Raw genomic sequence first — 21,222 nt, 5'->3', positions numbered from 1 at the left:
ACATCTCGAAACCGTTCCGCAGCACGCGACAGCAATACTTTCAAGTAGCGCCGCGCCGGCTCGCCCAAGCCAGAGAGGAGGAAAGGCTCTCCGCGCGCCCTATCCTCCTCGCCCGATGAAAAGGTCTATATGTGCATACATTTGCTTGTGCATATGTGGATGTATATAAGAGTACTGTTAGTGCCAAGAAGCATGATAGCATGGTGTTTTTTTTTCTTCTTTTTTTTTTAGGGGATGCGATGTCACGTCAGGTTTTGTTCCACTGGAAGTGTACCATTGTCACACAGGTGGCGCCGAAGTCTGAATTACCACAATATGAATGTGTGTACTTCTAAAGAAGCCTGAACATCGCATGTATGATGAACATGAACTAAAATGAAAAAAAAAAGGAAGAAAGTTGACTACAGCATAGATCAAATAACGTATGTCGCCGGGATCATGAATTTCTGCACTATAAGCTGTGTCGCACTATAGCCAAGACATTTTTCAAAGGCTGGGCATGTGCAAAACATGTAGACCAAGCAGTCGGGTGCGTCCAGAAATTAAAGCATATGACTGGTCAGTATGCCTGCACTCTCGTGCAGTGGTTTGACTGTGCACCAAATTACGACGTTGGCCATTGACTCCCATTGTGACAGCGCTGGTTAGGCCTAGCCGGTGGGGGTGTCAGGTGGCATGTCATCACGGGAAGCTTGCTTATCACATATGCGCATACCTGCAGACGAATAAACAAATCTGGCGCAAAATCGCACACACAGACTGCACAGATGGAAGCACGCGTGGAGTGTGTTTTGTGGGCAATCCACCGGCAACCACCACAACCGCATATAGCAGTTTTTTGCCTGCACGTACTGGTAAGGATGGCAGAAGCTTCTGTGTGGACAATTCCCAACTGATCAATTTGCAACATTTGAATCTGACAGCACACCCAATATCTGCACTTAGCAACGACGTGCATTGCAGCGGGCAAATGAGGAGGGCACTTGTGGCCTCGACCAAGCTTTTCCGTGGTGCTGGAGTTGTACAAAACAACAAATTGATTTTACCGTATAAAGCCGTTTATCCAGCCTGCCCAATAATTCAAACATTTTTGCGACTCCATCCATGTTCAGAAGGATAAGTCGAGGACTGTATTTACTTCATGCACACAAAGTGAAGAGCCCAAGTGTGGCAACGCGCATGCATTCGTTGTGTACCGCACATGACTGACATGTGGCCAGAGCAAAAGGCTTCTCCATCGCCTAGGCAACCTCTGCGTTCCCACTGAGTTCCCTCACCCTCTCCTCTGTTCCTTCTCCCCACATCTTTTCATCTGCATTGCCCTCCCCTCCGCCGGTGTGCCTTGTTAAGAAATGCGATTGCCGCCTCTGCTTGTCTGCAGGATCTTCTGGAAGCCACATTATATTATAACCAGTATTCTATTTATTTATTTATTTATACATACCTCAAATGCTCCTGGTGCGGGGTTTTACATGAGGGGTGGGATCCACTCGTAGCGCAGCTGCGCTATGAACCGTACAGATATACATTGAGTTTTATGGGAAGATAAAGAGGTGTCAGGAAAGGCTGCATTATATGTGGTCCTGCCCTATAAGTAACATAAGTCGTCAAAGTTATATAGCACATACTATGTAGGATTACTTCAATTTTCACCATTGTATCTCTTCATATCCTAACTAAACGTTCTGCTGCCCCTTAACTACCCTCTGAAAACGTGTAATGTCTGCTTACTAGTGCATATTCATGTCTGAAAGCATGTGTAATGTCTGCTTACTAGTGCATAATCATAAAAGCAAGGTTCAGTCTGTTCTGAAATGTGTGCATTTGAATCTGAGTTTTTAGTACATATACCTTGTACGTCGTGTGAATGCCTTTTCTTTTTCTGGTTTTGTGACAGGCCTCAGTGACTTCATGCCGGTACTGAACGATTCATTGCCAAGCTCCGAGACGGGGAACAGCTCTGTGACGAGGTTGTCAGTGCAATCGGCACGTCAGGAGAAGAGCCAGGCAGCAGGTCGGTGCTTGCAGCTGGGGCTGCTCTCCATGCGATGATGTAATATTGACACATGTACATTGTTTACCTTCCCATTTTCCAGTTAGTGTTTCTAGCCATCGAAATGGTACTGTTACAGTGTTATCGCTTCGTGCAAGATGCACCTACATGTATCTGAAATTTCATTAATGTTGTCTATTATATAGTGGAATAATCTAAGTTGAGTGCTCCAATCAATATAGAAGTTCACAGGAGGATGGAGCCTTGCAGTGTGATCAGTAGTACTGAAACAGTTGCTGCCCTATTGAAGACAAATCCCCTTGCTGAAATGCTCGGTTCAGGGATGTTCCTGGTTCAACTACTGGTCATCATTAGATTAGTATTGCGGTGTGTAATACATTACTGCGTTATGGTAGTAATGAAATGGTGAACTTCGCTCAAAATTTCAGTTCCTTTCTTTATTATACTTTTTTTTTGCAATCCTTAGACCTCCCTTTATCTCACGGTGAAATATTTAGAAGAAATACGGAGCAGAATTTGGGAAAGTTGCACTTTCTTATTTTCTTGAAAATTGGGAAGAAAATTGGGCTTCGGCAGTTGCTATCACACCATTGATCATGCGAGTGTGGCTTTTCGTTGACGCAGTGTCGCCATTTTGGTATCGTTGTAAGCATGAGAGATCAGATTCAGACAGCCGCAGCACTATATTTTTCCATCAAAAAAAAAAAAATGGCGAGCGCGAAAATAAAATAAACTAGTGTCACGGTTCGTTACTGCCGTTACGTGGTGTGCAGGGAATGCTCCTATTGGCTGATGTGAATTGGTAACACAGGCGCGCTTGTTTCATGCTAACTTTGGCAGCAGCGAGCTGTGCACTTCATTTCTTCCAAGACCAACATTTCAAGATCTGCTTCGTTATCTTGCTTTTTTTTTTTTTTTCATTGCTGTGTCCTAGCTGCTGTCTGATGGTGATAAGGACATCATCTATGCAAGGGAGCCATGCACTTTTCTTTGCTGCGGCAAAGGTACTTTATATTGTGCCATGTGACGGATTAAAAGGTCGAACAGGTTGAATTGCCATCGAACACCGAAAATGATATAAGGCGTGGAACACAGAGATAAGACTACCCATAGAAGCGAATGCCACCAATCTTGCAGATGTGGCTAGGCTGGGTCGCATGTGATTTTCAGTTCCTGATAAAGTTGCAATATTCTTGAATAAAGGCGGACAAGTCTGTACGATACTGCAAAAAAACAAAGGCGCTTTTTTCTTGGGTGAATGGGAGTCAAGGCAGAGTGACATTGGTTGCTCTGCCAAAGGGAATGAGACCAGCACACCAGCGTGGCTGCGCTCCCGGCCTCACAGCGGCCAGTGTCTTGTGCTACTGGTGCACGGGGGGCCCCAAACTGTATTAGCCAGTCTGCTCAGCAGCGGAGTATTACGGGAGGTTCCAACACAATGGATCAATGGATCCAATATGGATCGATGCTCAGAATAATATTCCGCCAGTTTGAAGAAATAAAAGTGCTGCTTGAAACAAGGGATCCTGCTGCCACAGAAGCAATTAACAAGAATATGCTGAGGGGTCTGATCACCTTTTTTGGAGCCATTTAAAGAAGCTTCACTTGCACTTGAGGCCGACAAATGTCCACAATAGTCAGTGTCTGGTGCTACAGGCACTCCTTGCCCGGGATTTCACGGCAACTCAGTTGTTTGTATCATCGATCACGGTGGGAAAAGTGTTCAGAACATTTGAAATTTAGCATACCGTAAGCTAATTCACGTGGGCTGGGACTTCTGAAAAAAATTTATCATCCTGAAATTCATATCGGGCACGATTGTATCACCGCGATTATACTGTATACACTTGAACCTTGTTATAACGAGACGCAATAGAACAAAGTGTGTGCAATCCCCCTTGAAATACGCACAGAGATCCATCTATTTAAAAGCCCAGTTTTAATGAATATTTCTCTACCGATGGATATAACGAACTACAGGTTTTCCCGCTCAATTTAATCCAAGCGCCAGTCAATTTAATCTAAGCGCCAGTCAATTTAATCTAAGCGCCAGTCAATTTAATCCAAGCGCCAGTGATTTTAATCCGACCGCCACTTAATTTAATCCAAATGCCACTCAATTTAATCCAAACGCCAGCCGCAATAATCCAAACGCCAGTGAATTTAATCCAGGCACAACGGAATTCAAGAACCTTTGGATTTCAAGACTTCTAAAAATTTGCGAACATATTATGAGTTAACACCTTGAACATGAAAGAGCGGGGAGATAGACCAGTAGCTATCCTGCCACGGGACTAACGACAACTTTTGGAGGTTTTGAAGCGAAAAGTTTCACTACGCTAGTCAACACCGTGCATCGAGCGAGCCGGCGTATGTCGAAATTGGCTCCGTGAGCGTATTCGGAGTCGAATTGGCTCCGTAAGCGTGTTGGGAGTAGGCGCAGGTGGCCACTGTCGCGCGCTATGCGCCATCGTTTCACGTTCGCTGAAAGCGCGTTTGTCGCAGAGGCCGACTATATAACCGCTTGCCAGAGAATAGGCGTGCGCATTCAACATGGAAGGAGAAGAGGGTGATACTACCGATACAGAGAGCTGTGTTTATGGCTGCACAGAAATAGCAAGACACTGTGCCCAACAATGATGAATAAAGAAGTTTAATAATCCTGCATAACTTACGGTATATATCATTGATAAGCAATTTGCATAACTACACAAGGCACACGTGTAGCATAACCATAAGCTAACCAAAGCATATCCATAAGTGAAACCGTAAGCATAACGATAGGCTAAATCATAAAGCATAACCATAAGCTGAACAGCAAGCATATCCATAACTTAAACCATAAGCATATCCATAAGTAAAACCATAAGCATATCCATAGGCTAAATCATAAAGCATGCATAATCATAAGCTAAACCGTAAGCATACCCATAAGCTAAACCATAAGCATCACCGAACCTTTTCGATTCGAGATATCCAGGCTTAACCTTAGCTAAGCACCAGCCAATTTTCTTATTTTCTACTTCGTTATGAGAGCGACACAGAAGATGAACGTTCTCGAAATTAATCGAGAGGAAACGTCAGCATGAGTACGTCGAGTTAATGGTACACATGCAATTTGGTCATGACTATCAAACAAAACAATAAAGGTTGATTCGATGATAATCACTTGACGCGTTAGCACAAATTATTAGGCTGATGAATAAAAATTACTTTGAACTTTTTCTCTACGACATCAAAGCACTTTGATGCTCGGAAGTCTAGCTTTTCCAAAAGCCACCTAGCTTCTTGCGAGCCCATAGTATATAGGGATGGTCTTACTTTTGCCTAGCCAGTAGCATATGGCAAAGACCGCGAGCTAAACTGTGATACTCAAACGGCAAAATTCATTGTGGCCATTCGAAGGGCTTCTTAAAATCGAAACACGAAAGTGCCAGGCTTATGGCGGTCGCGAGAGTAAGCTTTCCCGCAGTTCAAGATTCGCCACTTTTGTCAGCCATCGATGAAGCTCAAGAACGCCTGGCCTTTGCTTCACAAGCGCGCATCCAGCGGACGCACACAGTGAACAGAATTATACAGGAATATTGGCAAGAAGAGAGCATCCCCTACGATGGACCTGACTAATGTCCACAAACAATGACAGAGAGATGACGATAAGCAAGGCCATATATACAAATTAAGCTATCCCTGAAAGGAATAATGTACGCAGAAACACGTCAAAGCAAAACAAATGCAACCGTTCTCGGCATTTATCATTTACCCTGTTATTAGTACGGCCTTCTTTAAGTGAAGGAAAACAAAACGCAAATTGTAGTGCACGCAGGTATGCTTGCTTTCAAGAGGCGTGATGCTTTCTTTTTAAGTTATTGTAAAGCCGTTCTTGCCGATTGCATTTTGAGCAATTATGTGTCCATTCCAGTCTTTTTGGGCATTTGGTCGTTTGTTGCCGCCCTTTTTACTCATTCACATCATTCGCCTTTTCAAGAAATTTGTTAGAACAGCAAACCGTCAAATGGGCCGCCTTTCTCTGAACGTATCAGACCTGCGAAAACGTTCTGTACGCATCACAGCTACCATACGCATTGTAAAGCACCGTGAACGCCCTGTTCACCTCTTAGCGTATTACCGAAGTTTACATATATGCGACGTACGGGAAATGTGATGTGATCTGTCATCTCCAGGTACTAAACCATATGAGATCCTACACAGCATAATTTAATTACGTTGCTAACAGCTTTTCATGAGATGCCGTTACAGTGAAGAATTGTATATACCCGGCAAACAGAACTGTGCAAAATCACTATTGTTAATGACTCGCTGATGTTCTTTCTATTCTTCAACATATTGCAGCTTTATTGAAACTTTACTCAATTGCAGTGCGTACACGCAGACGCTGTAATGGTAAAAAAATATTGATATTTACTACTGGCTCAAACTTCTCATTTCATAATTGTCATAACTTAATCACCTTTCGAGCAACTTTTCATTTTATGTCCATGAAGCTGTGATTTGTGAGTAGTCGAGAAAATTAAAGTGAACGTAGTCACCAATGACCCCCAGTAATTCGATCACATCAGCAATCTCAGAGGAACGTAATTAGGGAAACACATTCAATACCTGTGGCAAAATGAACGAATGGCGGCTACCGCTCTCATAACAGAGTGATTCGTGATTACTAGTGGCTAATTCTTATCATCTCCAGGTTATTAATCTTGAATTATCGTTTGAATTACCATTTGACATTCATGACGCTATGCAGCATAAAAGTGCAAGAACACCGAACAGAGCTTATCGCTAGTGATCATTATTGGCTCTGCGATGTCAATTAGCAATGTTGACTGATTAAAACTCTCATTTCTTGACACTTTCATTTATACCATTGACGGCGTGCATGAATGATGGCTGTGGCCATCAAACTACACAAAGTGATTATTCATCACTAGAGTGAATCAATCTTGGTATTTCCTATAGTTATCAAATTATAGTTAGTGAATAGCCGTCTGAATTACGTTTCATTTCATATCTATGACGCTATTCTGAATGAAAATTTGAGATCGCAGTGAGCGTATCACTAGTGATGACTAAAAACTCGGCGGTATCAGTGGGCAGTGGCAATGCAAAAGTGCTCATCGTGCTACAGCTTCATTGATACTACTGACGGCACTCACGAGGGAAAGCTGCCTCAGGGATAGTAAAATAAGTGAATAATATTCGCCAGTGACTTAAGTATGCGAGTTTATAGCAGGCATAGTGGGCCACTCGTTTCGTCGTATTTCATTGGATGTATATGACGTTATGTTGCGCAAAACACCAAGAACCCCGAACTACGCATTGTATTTCACTTGTGATCACTAGTGACTCGACTATATTAGTTCCGCAATAAAATGGTATTCATGACTGTTTTAGCGGTATCGATGACAGGGTATTTGATTGGAGGCTGCGAATATCGCAGTAGAATAGTGAATAGTATTCGCTAGCGACCGAAGCCTCCCGGCGTGGGCCCAGTGATTATCATCGAATCAACCTTTGTTGTTTCATATGATAGCCATGACCAAATCGCATGCGTACCATTAACTTGACGTACTCATGCTTACGTTTACTCTCAATTAATTTGGAGAATTTTCATCTTCTGTGTCGCTCTCATAACGAAATAAAAAAAAAAATTGGCTGGGGCTTAGCTAAGGTTAAGCCTGGATATCTCCAAGTGAAAAGGTTCGGTGATGCTTATGGTTTAGCTTATGGTTATGCTTTAAGATTTAGCCTATGGTTATGCTTACGGTTTAGCTTATGGTTATGCTTTATGATTTAGCCTATGGATATACTTACGGTTTAACTTATGGATATGCTTATGGTTTAAGTTATGGATATGCTTGCGGTTCAGCTTATGGTTATGCTTTATGATTTAGCCTATGGTTATGCTTACGGTTTCACTTATGGATATGCTTTGGTTAGCTTATGGTTTGCTACACGTGTGCCTTGTGTAGTTATGCAAATTGCTTATCAATGATATATACCATAAGTTATGCAGGATTATTAAACTTCTTTATTCATCATTGTTAGGCACAGTGTCATGCGATTTCTGTACAGCCATAAACACAGCTCTCTGTAACGGTAGTATCACTCTCTTCTCCTTCCATGTTGAATGTGCACGCCTATTCTTTGGCAAGCGGTTATGTAGTCGGCCTCTGTGATAAACACGCGCTTTCAGCGAACGTGAAACGATGGCGCATAGCGCGCGACAGTGGCCACCTGCGCCTACTCCCAACACGCTTACGGAGCCAATTCCACTCCGAACACGCTCACGGAGCCAATTCGACTCCGAACGTGCTTACGGAGCCAATTCAGACATACGCGGGCTCGCTCGATGCACGGTGTTGACTAGCGTTGTGAAACTTTTCGCTTCAAAACCTCCAAAAGTTGTCGTTAGTCTTGTGGCAGGATAGCTACTGGTTTACGTCCCCGCTCTTTCATGTTCAAGGTGTTAACTCGTAATATGTTCGCAAATTTTTAGAAGTCTTGAAATCCAAAGGTTCTTGAATTCCGTTGTGCCTTGATTAAATTCAGTGGCGTTTGGATTATTTCGGCTGGCGTTTGGATTAAATTGAGTGGCGTTTGGATTAAATTGAGTGGCGGTCGGATTAAAATCACTGGCGCTTGGATTAAATTGACTGGCGCTTAGATTAAATTGACTGGCGCTCGGATTAAATTGACTGGCGCTTGGATTAAATTGAGCGGGAAAACCTGTAGTCGTCTCCGAAACCAAAAACTAGACTCTTGCAGAATTGAGCATATTGCTTTCCGCCTTGTTCTGCATCGTCTGGCGCGGCAGTTAAAAATTTTCTGTACCAAACAGGCACGTACCCGGGGTTTTTTTTCGGGGGGGGGGCCCACCACCTCCATCATCATCATCACCACAATCATCATCATTATCATCATCATCATCCTGTTTTATGTCCACTGCAGGACGAAGGCCTCTCCCTGCGATCTCCATTTACCCCTGTCCTGCGCCAACCGATTCCAACTAGCGCCCGCGCGATTCCTAATTTCATCGCTCCACTTAGTGTTTTGTCGTCCTCGATTACGTTTTCCTTCTCTTGGTACCCATTCTGTAACCCTAATGGTCCAACAGTTATCTAACCGGCGCATTACGTGACCTGCCCAGCTACATTTTTTCCTCTTGATGTCAATTAGAATGTCGTCTATACCCATTCGCTCTCTGATCCAAACCGCTCTCTTTCTCTCTCTTAACGTTATGTCTAGCAATCTTCGTTCGATCGCTCTTTGCGCGGTCCTTAACTTGTTCTCAAGTCTCTGCCCCATATGTCAGCACTGGCAAAATGCACTGATTGTACACCTTACTTTTCAATAATAATGGTAAGCTTCCAGTCAGGAGCTGGCAATGTATGCCGTATGCGATCCAACCTATTTTTATTCTTCTGTGAATTTCCTTCTCATAATCAGGGTTCCCTGTGATTAATTGACCTAGGTAAACGTACTTCTTCAGTCTCTAGTGGCCGACTGGCGATCCTGATCTCTTGCTCCTTTGCCCGGCTATTTATCATTATCTTCATCTTCTGCATATTAATATTCAGCCCCACTCTTACACTCTCTCTGTTAAGGTCTCCAATCATTTGTTGTAACTCGTCTGCATTGTTGTTGACTAGAACAATGTCATCGGCAAACCGAAGGTTGCTGAGATAATTGTCGTCGATCTTTACTCCTAAGCCTTCCCAGTTTAATAGCTTGAATTCTAAGCACGCAGTGAATAGCTTTGGAGAAATTGTCTCCCTGTCTGACCCCTTTCTCTATAAGTATCTCCCTGCTTTTCTTGTGTAGAGTTAAGGTAGCTGTAGAACCTCTGTAGATATTCTTAAGCGAAGGACGAGTCAGTAAGACAAGAAACTATTTACACATTATATTTACAACAACGGTTGCAGCGCTGACCGGTTACATTCACAGCGCGAGCCCAGTTTGTTCTTCCTCCTTTCTGGAGTGATGGCGCCCACGCACCTCGTTCAAACAAATACCGCACGCATGTAGCAATATTTTTCAAGCTTTTTACGTAAGCGTTCTGTAGTGCTTCATTACGTAGTGCCTCTATGACTGCTGGTATCTCTACTGAATCAAATGCATTTTCGTAATCTATATAAGTCACATAGAGAGGCATATTGTACTCTGCAGATTTCGCGATAACCTGATTGATGACATGGATGTGATCCATTGTAAGGTATCTCTTCCTGAAGCCAGCCTGTTCCCTTGATTGACAAAATCCAGTGTTGCCCTTACTCTATTGAAGATTATTTTGGTAAATATTTTATATAATACTGGGAACAAGCTAATGGTCCTATAATTTTTCAGTTCTTTAACTTCTCCTTTTTGGGGGATTAGTATAATGTCTGCATTCTTCCAGTTTTCTGGGACCCTTGCAGTCGATAGACACTTCGTATAAGGAGCCGCCAGTTTTCCAAGCATTATGTCTCCTCCATCTTTGATTAAATCGACTGTTATTCCACCTTCTCCTCCCGCTCTTCATCGTTTCATGTCTTGCAGGGCCCTTCTGACCTCATCGCTAGTTATAGGATAGTTTCTGTATCCTGTTCATTACTGTTTCTAAGTGAGGTATCGTGACTCCTCTGGGTACTGTATACAGATCAGCTTAGAATTTTTCCGCTGCTTTTACTATATCTTCGAGATTGCTTATGATATTATCCTTTTTATCTTTTAGTGCATACATCATGGTTTGTCCTATGCCAGGTTTCTTTTTTACTGATTTCAGGCTGCGTTCATTTTTTACGGCTTCTTCAGTCTTTCTCACGTTATAGTTTCGAATATCGGTTATTTTTGCCTTGTGGATCAGTTTTGACAGTTCCGCGAATTGCGTAACGCTGTGCGGCCGCCAGGCTCATACAACCGCGTAGAACGCAGGACTCTGCGATTCTAGACGTACTGCGCTCACCGCGAAAGGTTAGAAAGACGCCCACATAAGCACAGCACAGAAGTGGCTACGTGAGGTGGTTCGACCGATAACTGTAGAAGCGTCATTTAAAACAAGTAATTCCTCTCCACTTCCGGCGGCGTTTTCTCTACTTCCTTTTTAAATGAAAAGGTGTTGATCCATAAATATTTTCATAAACAACGGTCAACTTTTTTATTACTCGCTTTTGCTTGCACTTTGGTTGTTGCCTTGGCTCTCTCCCTTAGTAGATTGCTTAATTTCTCAACTCCTTGCGATTTTTGTTTCCAGTTGCCAATTTTGCACGAAAAGTGCTATACAATTAGGGAAAAACAGACGAGGTAACGGGCGACAGTCATCTTGCTTATCGGTTTAAGGGTTATTGCAGGGTTTCATGATGGACGCTCTTTCACATTATTTTATTTCCCACCTTATCTAACCCATATCACGTGTATATGGTTCCGGGAATGTGCCAGCGTCGCGGCGAGCCGTAATTCAAGGAAATAACGAAGCAAAGGCAAAAGTTAAACGCAATTGGCGTTTTCTCCGGCCGCAACTCGTTCCATGAGAGTACAGACCAGCTGAGTAACAGTCGCATCCCTCTCCTGGTCCCAGGATCAGCCTAAACAGAGAAGGTTTAACTAACAAAAGCAACAGCTATGCGCGTAACGGTTGAATAGATGGTGACAAATGAACGCATCTTGAGTTAATCGCGCGGGTGCGGAATCTATGAGAAAACTGTCCTTCACATTACAAGAGATGCCGATAACTATACCGCCATCTAAAAGGAGTGAAAAAGGCAGCATAATGCTGACCGATGAACAGCTGCCAAGTCTCAACATTGATCCGGCGGCGCGTTAGGAAAGTGTGAGGAGTGGTGGCGTGGGTGGGGAGGGGGTATGCCACTTGATTTCAGGGGGGGCCCGGGCCCCCCCGGGCCCCCCCCCCTGGGTACGTGCCTGGTACCAAATATGCTGTCAAGCAACACTGGTATTTCTCACCGTTGCGTGTAGCCGGGCAGAAGCAGCACCTATTTCTGATCTTGTTGCACCTCTTTCCCAGCTGGCGAAGCTAGGGGGATCCCCCAAATGTGCAATCTCTGAGGACACTCCTAGATGTGCTGCGCCCGGGCTGCAGCATTAGCCAACGGCTTTCTGGACTAAGAGAGCCGCCCACCTAGGGCGAAGAAAGGACACTTTCTCGTTGTTTCTTACAATAAACGTTCGTTCCTCCTCCTCATTGTATACCTGACCGCATAGCGGTTCAGAGCGCCGTAGAGCCATATTCTCCTTGGCATGTTTAATGTTGTGTGCGCCATTGGGCGTACACTGTAGTAAAGGGCAATATTCAGTACATATAACCAAGTAATGGATATCACAAATTACTTCCTCTCCAACTTTCTTATAATGAGGTTCAAGTGTATTTTGGTTTAAAAAGAATTACATGGTGTACTTGGAGAAACCTATTGGATGCAAAGTGAATTCATCGATTACCACACACAACTCACTTTATTCCCTTGCATCACAGGCACGTACAGTTACACCTCAGTATGATGAAGTCTGAAATTAACGTTTAACTTAGGTATCTTGAAATCACATTGTATTGAAATTCAACCTTTTTATGCAATTTAGTGCAGTCACTGATTGACATTTCTTGCACAGAACAAGCTGTAAAATTTCCGTCTTATCGGCAAATTGGAAAAAAAATGTGAATGAAAAAAAAAAACATTTTGTTGAATTTAAGAATTGCTAAACAAAAAATATGGTTTCATGCCATGCCGACGATATCTTTGCATTAGCGGTACAATGCGAAGCCTCGGAAGTTTTACAGCTTGTTCCGTGCAACAGATATGTCAGTGACTGCACTTAAATGCCAACTGCAACAAAATTTCACTTGGGCTAACTTGACTATAAATGCCTAGCGTATACTCTCAAAGTAATCTTGGCAAAGCCACAGGGCCGGTGATTGCCCAATTTTGTTATGAGCAGCTATTAAATAGCGCCTATGCAGACGACGCATGCACCTGACGGCAAAGTGGTAGCGATGCGGATATGGCAAATATTGAAGAACCGTACGCAACTGTTGATCTCTCAGTTGCGCCATATTGCGCCTAGACAACCAGGTGCATTGCTCGCTCATCGTTTGCAAGTTGACGGGTGCCTCTCTCGGTGTGTGTTCTCTCTGTTGTGCTCGTGATTTGAGCTGTTGTAAGAATGCCGATGCGTTGCGTGGCTGCCGGATGCTCGAACATGTACTCGAACATGAGAGATGGCTGTGCAGTACACAACACTGAGTAGAGGAAGGCCGAACACATCTTTGCTGTCCCAGCTTTCAGAGCGAAGGCATGCTCCGCAACGCAGCAGGCAAGTGCGATGCAGACCAGCCAACATGCACAAAGCATGTAAACTGCAGCTGACAAAGCTACACAAGCTGCATTTCAACGACGCAGTCACTTACCCATTAAGATCTGCTTGGCAAATGCGTTCTCAGTGCGACTGTGAGTACTATATGCCTCGTGCAATGGTGCACAAAAAACAAACGTAGGGTTCCCAAGCACTTAATAAAGGGGAAATCAGACACCCACCTGTTCTTAGCAATCGCTATGATGTCTGATTTCCTCTTTATTAAGTGCTTCTCTCCACCTTGCGAGTTTCCAAAACTATTATTTCAAACTGTTCCCAAGCACGTTCGTTTCGCGCTCGTGCTTTCACTTCTTCGTCATGGCTTCCATTGGCTTCTTCCAGGTTGCCATGCTACTTTCTTATTACACCAATATTGTCCCTCTATCCGATGAAAAAGAGCTGCCCCACACCATAAGGTGAAGTGTCACTATCCAGAAATAATTTTTTTGCAGGGTCGAAGTGAGTTACCACAGCTGCGGAACAGTGTCTTCAGCCATCTGGAATGCCTCATCTTCGTGCCCTTTCCAAGACCATTTTGATTTATTTTCTAGTAGATGGTACAGGGGGTGCAGGAGCGTAAACAGATTTCGCAAGAATTCGTTGTAGAATGTCAGCATGCCCAAGAAAGACTGCAGCTCTGCAACATTCCGATGAGTCGCACGCAGCCAGCCTAATTGCCTCAGTGTGCTTCTCTGTTGGGTGCAACCCTGCCGCGTCAGTTCTAAGGCCTAGATACATAACTGCTGCTTCACCTAGCCGACACTTCTCTGAGCGGAGCTTGAGGCCATACTGTCTAAAATGCCACAGGACCACTTGCAGATTAGCACTGGGGTTTATTTTGGTTTCTGCTATTAAGACATGCTTGCACCCCCGAAAAGCCTTGCAGAACATATCCAATGGTCCTTCGAAAAATTGCAGGTGCCAACGCAATCCTGAACAGCAGTCAATTATAACAAAAGAGCCCTTTGTGACTGTTTATGATGGCCAATTTATGCGAATCTTCATATAGTGCAATTTGTAAGCATCGCACTAATCCAAGCTGCTGAATTGCTGCCCTTCATGTAGAGTAGCAATGATGTCGTTGACTGTGGGCAGAGGGTACCATTCCATTTCGCACACAGGGTTCAGAGTTGCCTTAAAATCCCCGCAGATGTGAACTATGAGATGCAGTGTGAAGGAGTGGCGCCCCTTGAGTAGCAAGCATCTGCGATAAACCACGGCCTTACAAGCTGGGGCCTTCACAGTCGAACACCATGAGATTACAATAAACTTTTGTTGACCCGTAGGGAGCTGCATTTCCAGGACTCCCAGCACTGGTAACTTTCCTAGATAGCATGAGTGTCACCACAGCTTTACTGAGTGGTGGCCACTGATGACGATAGGCCTCGTACGTTGCTCCTGGCACTACGCACACAGGTGAACCTGTATTGGCTACCATCTTCGAGGTGATTCTGTTCCATGTGACATGCTTTTGTACCTCTGGAACCAGGGATTAATTCGTCGTTAGACTATATTTGCATTGTGCTGCTGTCAATATCTTCAGCTTCATCTGAAGAATTGGCTGTTAGTGCCAAGGTTCGGTTGTCCACTGTTACCCGAGAACATACATGCGCCAAGTGGCCTTGTCTCCCGCATTTGTAACACTGGTGTCTTCAGAGTGAGCATATAACGGTCTTGTGACCATGTCTAACACAACAGCGGTGTTGTTGCGATAAGCTGCTTTCCTTGTTCCTAATATCACATGGTTCATATTTCTGCTTGACCTTGAGGACACTGATAACATTACCTTGCCTTTCTATCGGTTGCGAACTGAGTTCTGCCCTTTCTGCTGCCACAGCAAGTGTTTTGGCTTCTGAAAGGATCGTATCCTTCTTGGCTAGCGGCTGTTTCTGCAGATTTTTCAACCGCACGCCTCAAACGATGCTATCCCTGAGCATTACAGTTGAACCTCGCAATAATGAAATCGGCGAGGAACACGAAAAAATTCACTTTCGCGAGAATTTCATTTTCGTGAAATGAGACAGTACAGATTGGCAATATGTTGCAGAATGCAACTGTGAAAATTCTGTTAGCTTAGTTTGGCAAGCTAACTCGAGGATATAGAACTGCATTGCCAAAAGTACAAAAAGTGTGCCGCATGCGTCGGTCATCAGTGGCGCCACTGCCGTGCAGAAGTATTCTTAGTCGACTGGATATTTTGCGTTACTCGGCACCGGACGCAGCGCAACAGCACTCCAAGCATGCAGCAGCATTTCTCCAGCGCACACTGTCGCCTGTAGGCGCCGACATGTCCGATGCCGACTTCGAAGGTGATCGTATATCCGAAGGCAGTCGATCGAGGTTATGGCCACTTCGCACATATTTACGTACGGCGCCGAACCCGCACACAATGCCTGTCTGGTTGCACCAAAACCAGTGTTCTTGAACCAAGGAATGCGTCTTCCCGGGTGACCGCTCAATCACGGCCCAGTGCGCGGCACTCCATGCTGCAACCACCATCTCAAGTGCCATAAACGATTTCAAGTTGGTGGGACGTGGATTTCTGTGTTCTTGCAGCATTTTTCTCGTTGTGGCGCACATAATACACTGCACTAGGTGTGCAAAAACCATCGTCGCATGTCGGTAGCAACATGCAGCTGCTTCAAACGGGCGATCAACAAACAAGATGGCGGTCATGACGTGTTCCGGTGTGATCACTTCTGGCACTTGGTTGTTTTCATAAACAAAAATGGCAGTGCATGCAAGTATAATGTGGTGGTATATTACGCAATTTTAGTGCTAAGCTATCGCATTTGAGCACATTTTGGTGCCTGCTAGCCTTGGCTAGTAGGTGATATGCGGTGTTACGTTCTGGCAAATTTCGTTGATGCGGGATTGTAGCACAGCGACGTTTCATTGTCGACAGGTACGAAATGAATTGAATCCTGCGGGGGTTCAGACAACTTTTTGATGTATAAAGGAGGAGGAGGAGGAGGAAATAGCTTTATTGAGTCCTGAGGGACCCCTCCCCACCCACTGATGGTTTAGTGGTTGGCAGGGGTTGCGGGCCACACCCACATTGGGACGGGAAGCCCATGAGCCTTTGCCCTTTCGTAAGCCCTCTGGACGGCCTGGAGCTGGGTCTGGTGGTCGTCGCTTCGCAGGACGTCCACCCAGTCTTCTTCTTTACTGAACACGGTGCCGCTTAACGCGGAGCATTGCGAGAGCATCTGCGCTAGCGAGCAGTATGATTCACCACAATGCGGACATTGCGGCTCTACCTCTGGTGAATAAATGCTCAGTCTGCCTCTCGAGGGGAACTCCCCTGTCTGAAGCATTCTGAATATTGAAGACTGTGGTCTAGTGAGCTTAGCGTGGGGGAGCGGGAAGGTCCTACTCGACAGCTGATAGTGCGTTATTTCGTTGAAGGCGAGCAGCAGGTCTCGGTGCTCCCCTCCCTCCCCGCCACTTCGCTCGGCACGATCGCTTGAGCGCACGAGTTCTCGCGCGCGGCCATGTGCCAGCGTGTTGGCGTTGGGAAAGTCGGGGTGCACTTCTGCCCCCATGTGGGCCGGAAACCATTTGACGATGTGATGACCCGCGGCTCCCTTGTTGCCGAGGACGGCCGCCGCTTCCCGCGATATCGAGCCCAATGCGAATGCTCTGGCCGCCAATCACGAATCTGTGTACACGTAAGGACGTTCGGGGTCCCTCATTGCCATTGCTTTTGCGGTCTAACTACCGCATAGGACCTCCACAGTCCTCAGTCGTAACGCTGCGACCAACAAGGCCTTTTTTTGGCATCATTCTTAACATTGTTTGCTTCAAAGTATGCGTCAACTTTGACGAGGTATGCTTGTCACTTATCTGAGTCTTCTTGGAAATTCGGGAGCTCGTAGGCCATAGCTGAAAGTGGGCCGGTGGGCAGCTACATCCCATGGCTGGTATGTAGAAGTAGTTGTGCCTGGGTAGAGATCCTTATCGCCACTGTTAACTCCGGACTGGGCGGTGGCAACGCCGCGCCAATAATAAACAGGACAGCAGTACTATGCAGAAGACCAGAGTTTATTTCCTGCTCGAGAATTTAAAGAAAATGCAAAAGGGAGAAGGTAGCGATAAGAATAGAAGAGGCGAGTGCACCCACGCGTACTCGGGGTGTCGGGTGTGTAGGCGAATTTGGCATTGCAGCACCTTCTTTGTCTTGTCAATTGTCAATCAATCCACTTAGGGTCAGATTGAAAATACTTGTTGCTCTCCCTTTCAGCTGCACTTCCAGGGTTGCCCCACGTGAATGGCACCCAGGGTCCAACGCACAGTGGTCGCCCAACAAACCGGGATGCTTCTTCGGCATCGAGCAACTCCGTGCCATCAATTCCGGAAGAGCCCTCACAAAACATACAGGTGGAGGGCTCACCTGGGATAGTGAGTTACTCTCGTGACCTTTTCAGTTTTGCCGTTACGGTCGTGGTATGCATGCACAGTGATGCGACGTGTTTGTTTTTTGTTTCTTGGCAGCAGTGGCAGGTGAAGCGAGAGCAACAGTTGGGTTCCAACGTACAGGAGAGGGGTGCACACCACTGATACATATTGTATATTTAAGAAAGTGCATATCAATGATGCAGGACATCTTCAGAAAATGAACGCAGCATGCACTGCACGTGCGGTCTAATACAAGCTGTGGGCACGCTGCGGTAGCTCAATGGCTATGGTGTTGCACTGCCGAGCTCAAGTATGAGAGTTTGTGGCCGCAGCGGCTGCTTTCAAATCAGGACGGAATGCAAGATGCTTGTGTGCGCACATTTCATAACCCGAGGCAGTCAAAATTAACCCAGGGTCTTCCACTACGACGTGCCTCATGATTATACGGTGTCTTTGACATGTGAAACCCCCAAATTTAATTTTCTTTCGCAAGCTACTGTGCAGTGTGAAGGGGGACTCAAAGAAAACAAATGCGGACTAGCTTCATGGAGCTCTTTGTAATTATACAGTAGTGGGAATCCAGCTGCAATTGCTTCAACCTGCTACATTTCATTATAGCTGCTATGTTCATGCCACAAATGAGAGAAACTGCTCCAAAGCTGCTCAAAGATGAGCCGCACCGCACAATCTCGGAAGCCACTGTGGAAAAAGTTGTGGTGAAAGCCAGGTGGCGGTCACCACCTCCCTATGCTAAGAGCGGCGTCGCATTTTCTACCAATCATTAAGCTAAATAAGCTAAACAGTCACTGGTCTAATCCAATCCAGTGCGCCCTCACGCATGCTTGAGGTCTGCCACTAAAAAATTGTATGCGTCATATTTGCGGATGTGCGTGGATGAAATTCTGTCGGGCCTACTTTTGCGCACTCTGCTCATTCTGCTGATGGCAACTCTTGCATAAGTAATTTCATCCTGGTGGCATGGCATTGGTAGGAGAGGTGTTCCTCAACTGACGGCACGCACTTCATGGATTTGGCACGGTGGCTGTGTCATGGCACTCGGCAAATGGAAACTTGCCACCTTGCATGTTATTAGCTACCATGCTGTGTTGCATTCACTTGTTTGTGCTCGTATTGCAGTGGACTTGTAGCTAGGCCATTTTACTAGTTAGACGACTTTAGGCCTAAAATAAAATTGCTTGAAGAACCATCCTGCGTACCGCACGACTGTATTGCTGCGAGCATCTTGTGCCTTTTTGTGACTTGCTTTACTGCTGTGAATGCGCAATAGTTTCTGTGTCGAGCAGGCAGGTTTACTCATTGTGGTCGCGTGATGGTTGAAATTTGTTCATGAGTGATCATGTATGTGGATTATCTTCCTCGGGAACATTTGCATAGCACCATTTTTGATGTGCAATGAGAAGTGCCCCACTGATAACCATTCAAAATTGTAAGTGAGTGCTACAAAATCTGCTCCGTATTGTAATTCTGCTACAAAAGCTGCTCTAAAATTCTCTTGCCAATTCCAGTCACTGATTATATTGCTGTGTATTCTTACTAGGTGGGTGTACTAGGTAGACACTCCGAGCTGACACCATTACAAGATAGATGTCTTACGGCTTTGATGTGACAGTTGTACCGACTGCCCCGCAGGGGCGTCTGCTCAAGCAGGCGTTTGGTGTGTTGAGACACCACGTACCCGAGCACACGAGGGTTGGACCCTCCCGCGTGTAGCCGTGCGCGGCTTAGCCGTGTCTGGGGAAAAGGGGATCCTGGGGGTTGAGCCGATGCTGGGTGTTTGGACCTTTAAGGCCCCCCGGCTGAGGCAACACACCCCTTTGGCCTCTGCTTCACATAGACGGCACCCCCGGACTGACCCACCCGGGGGAAATCGGCAGTCGCCTTTTCCTGTCTCTTCCTCTCGAATCTTCGTCTTTATCTCTTACTTTTTGACCTTTCCTGTCCTCTCCTCTCTTCCATTTACTTCATTCTCCTCGGCGGCAAGGGTTAACCCTGTGTGGGATAGCCAACCTTGGTTATAACAGATTTGGTTATAGTAGTGTCGTACAGCTGGCGCGTGCAGGCCGTCTTTTCACGGTTCTGCAGCGTCCCCTTGTTGGGCTCCATGGTGGGTGGCTGGCTGGCGGCGCTGCCGAATTTTTACACATATCTATGGCAAGTTCTTTTCCAACCCTTCCTGATCGCCCTCATAAACGAGGGCGCACCGAAGAAGTTTTCAAGTTTTTTGGCCGAAATAATGACAATTTTCCAAGATTTCATGTAGTCCATTCAGAGAAAAAAGAAAAGGCAGCGAGAATGATCTCACCTTTTCTTGTTGCGAAGACACTTAATGAAGCTTTTGGCCCAGGCTATAAAGTTTCTAAGTTGGCAAGTGGCGACCTCCTCTTAGAACTGCTTGATAAGACACAGTACGAGAAACTCTCTAATCTAGTATCCTTTGGGAATCTTCCATCGACGGTCACACCGCACCGCACTATGAACACCACCCGCGGAGTCGTTTCCGATGCCGATCTCATGGAACTGACTGAAGCCGAACTACTGGAGGGCTGGAGCGATCAAAATGTGACCAATGTCAAGAGAATAAAAATCAGGCGCCATGGCAAGGAGATTGAGACAAAGCACTTAATTTTAACTTTTGCATCAAGTATGCTACCTGAGACCATTGAGGCTGGCTACATAAAGATTCGAGTCAGACCGTACATCTCCAATCCTCTCCGATGCTTTAAGTGTCAAAGATTTGGCCACAGTTCACAGAACTGCCGAGGCCGCCAGACTTGCGCAAAATGTAGTGCCCAAGAACACCCATCTGACAATTGCGAGAATGCTCCACACTGCGTGAACTGTGATGGGGAACACGCCGCGTACTCGCGGTCCTGTCCATCATGGAAAAAAGAAAAAGAAATAGTAACAGTCAAGGAAAATATATCGTTCAAAGAGGCACGCAGGCGGGTAGCGTACCTGCCAAAGAAAAGCTTTGCTGAAGTGGCGCGTCAGGGGGCAGCGTCACAACGGCCTCCGGCGGCTGTCCGACCCATACGCAGTGAGTCGGCAGCTACGCCATCTGCCCCCACGGTAGTTGCAGCTAGCGCTGCTCCGCCAACTGAGCAGAAGGGACCATCGACCCCGAAGGTGGGCGCAGCCGAGGCTGCCCCAACCTCCCCGGCCCCTTCCAGCGCTGGCAACAGCCGGCGCAGCCAAATCCCTCAGGGAGCCCCATCGACCTCCGCGCTGGTGGGCGCAGGGGTCTTGCCCTCCAAGGCGAGACTTTCCCGGGAACCTTCTCGCTCACAAGAGCACGTGTCCGGCGCCTCACAAGAGGCAATGGACACAACACCTATCCTCAAGGCGCACCAAGCGCCTAAGGAGCGGCGAGGTTCCCTCGAACACTTCAAAAAGAGTAAAACCCCGGTTACAGGGCCTCGAAAGAGCTCTGGAAC

General features: G+C 45.9%; 1 protein-coding gene across 3 annotated transcripts in view; it reads left to right on the top strand.

Annotated features, from left to right (window-relative positions):
- LOC126528458 (protein NEDD1-like) overlaps window positions 1-21,222 on the top strand; it is a 103,404-nt gene that overhangs the window by 73,463 nt on the left and 8,719 nt on the right. For 2 of the 3 annotated variants that reach the window (XM_050176341.3, XM_055069352.2), the window contains 2 exons: window positions 1,898-2,014; window positions 17,613-17,770. In XM_050176341.3, the coding sequence (XP_050032298.2) occupies window positions 1,898-2,014; window positions 17,613-17,770 (275 nt within the window). The remainder of the gene's footprint in view (window positions 1-1,897; window positions 2,015-17,612; window positions 17,771-21,222) is intronic. The other variant, XM_055069351.2, reaches the window with a different exon arrangement.

This window comes from Dermacentor andersoni, chromosome 9 (assembly GCF_023375885.2).
Source record: "Dermacentor andersoni chromosome 9, qqDerAnde1_hic_scaffold, whole genome shotgun sequence".
Lineage (NCBI taxonomy): Eukaryota > Metazoa > Arthropoda > Arachnida > Ixodida > Ixodidae > Dermacentor > Dermacentor andersoni.
This window is presented reverse-complemented; position numbering and strand designations above follow the sequence as displayed.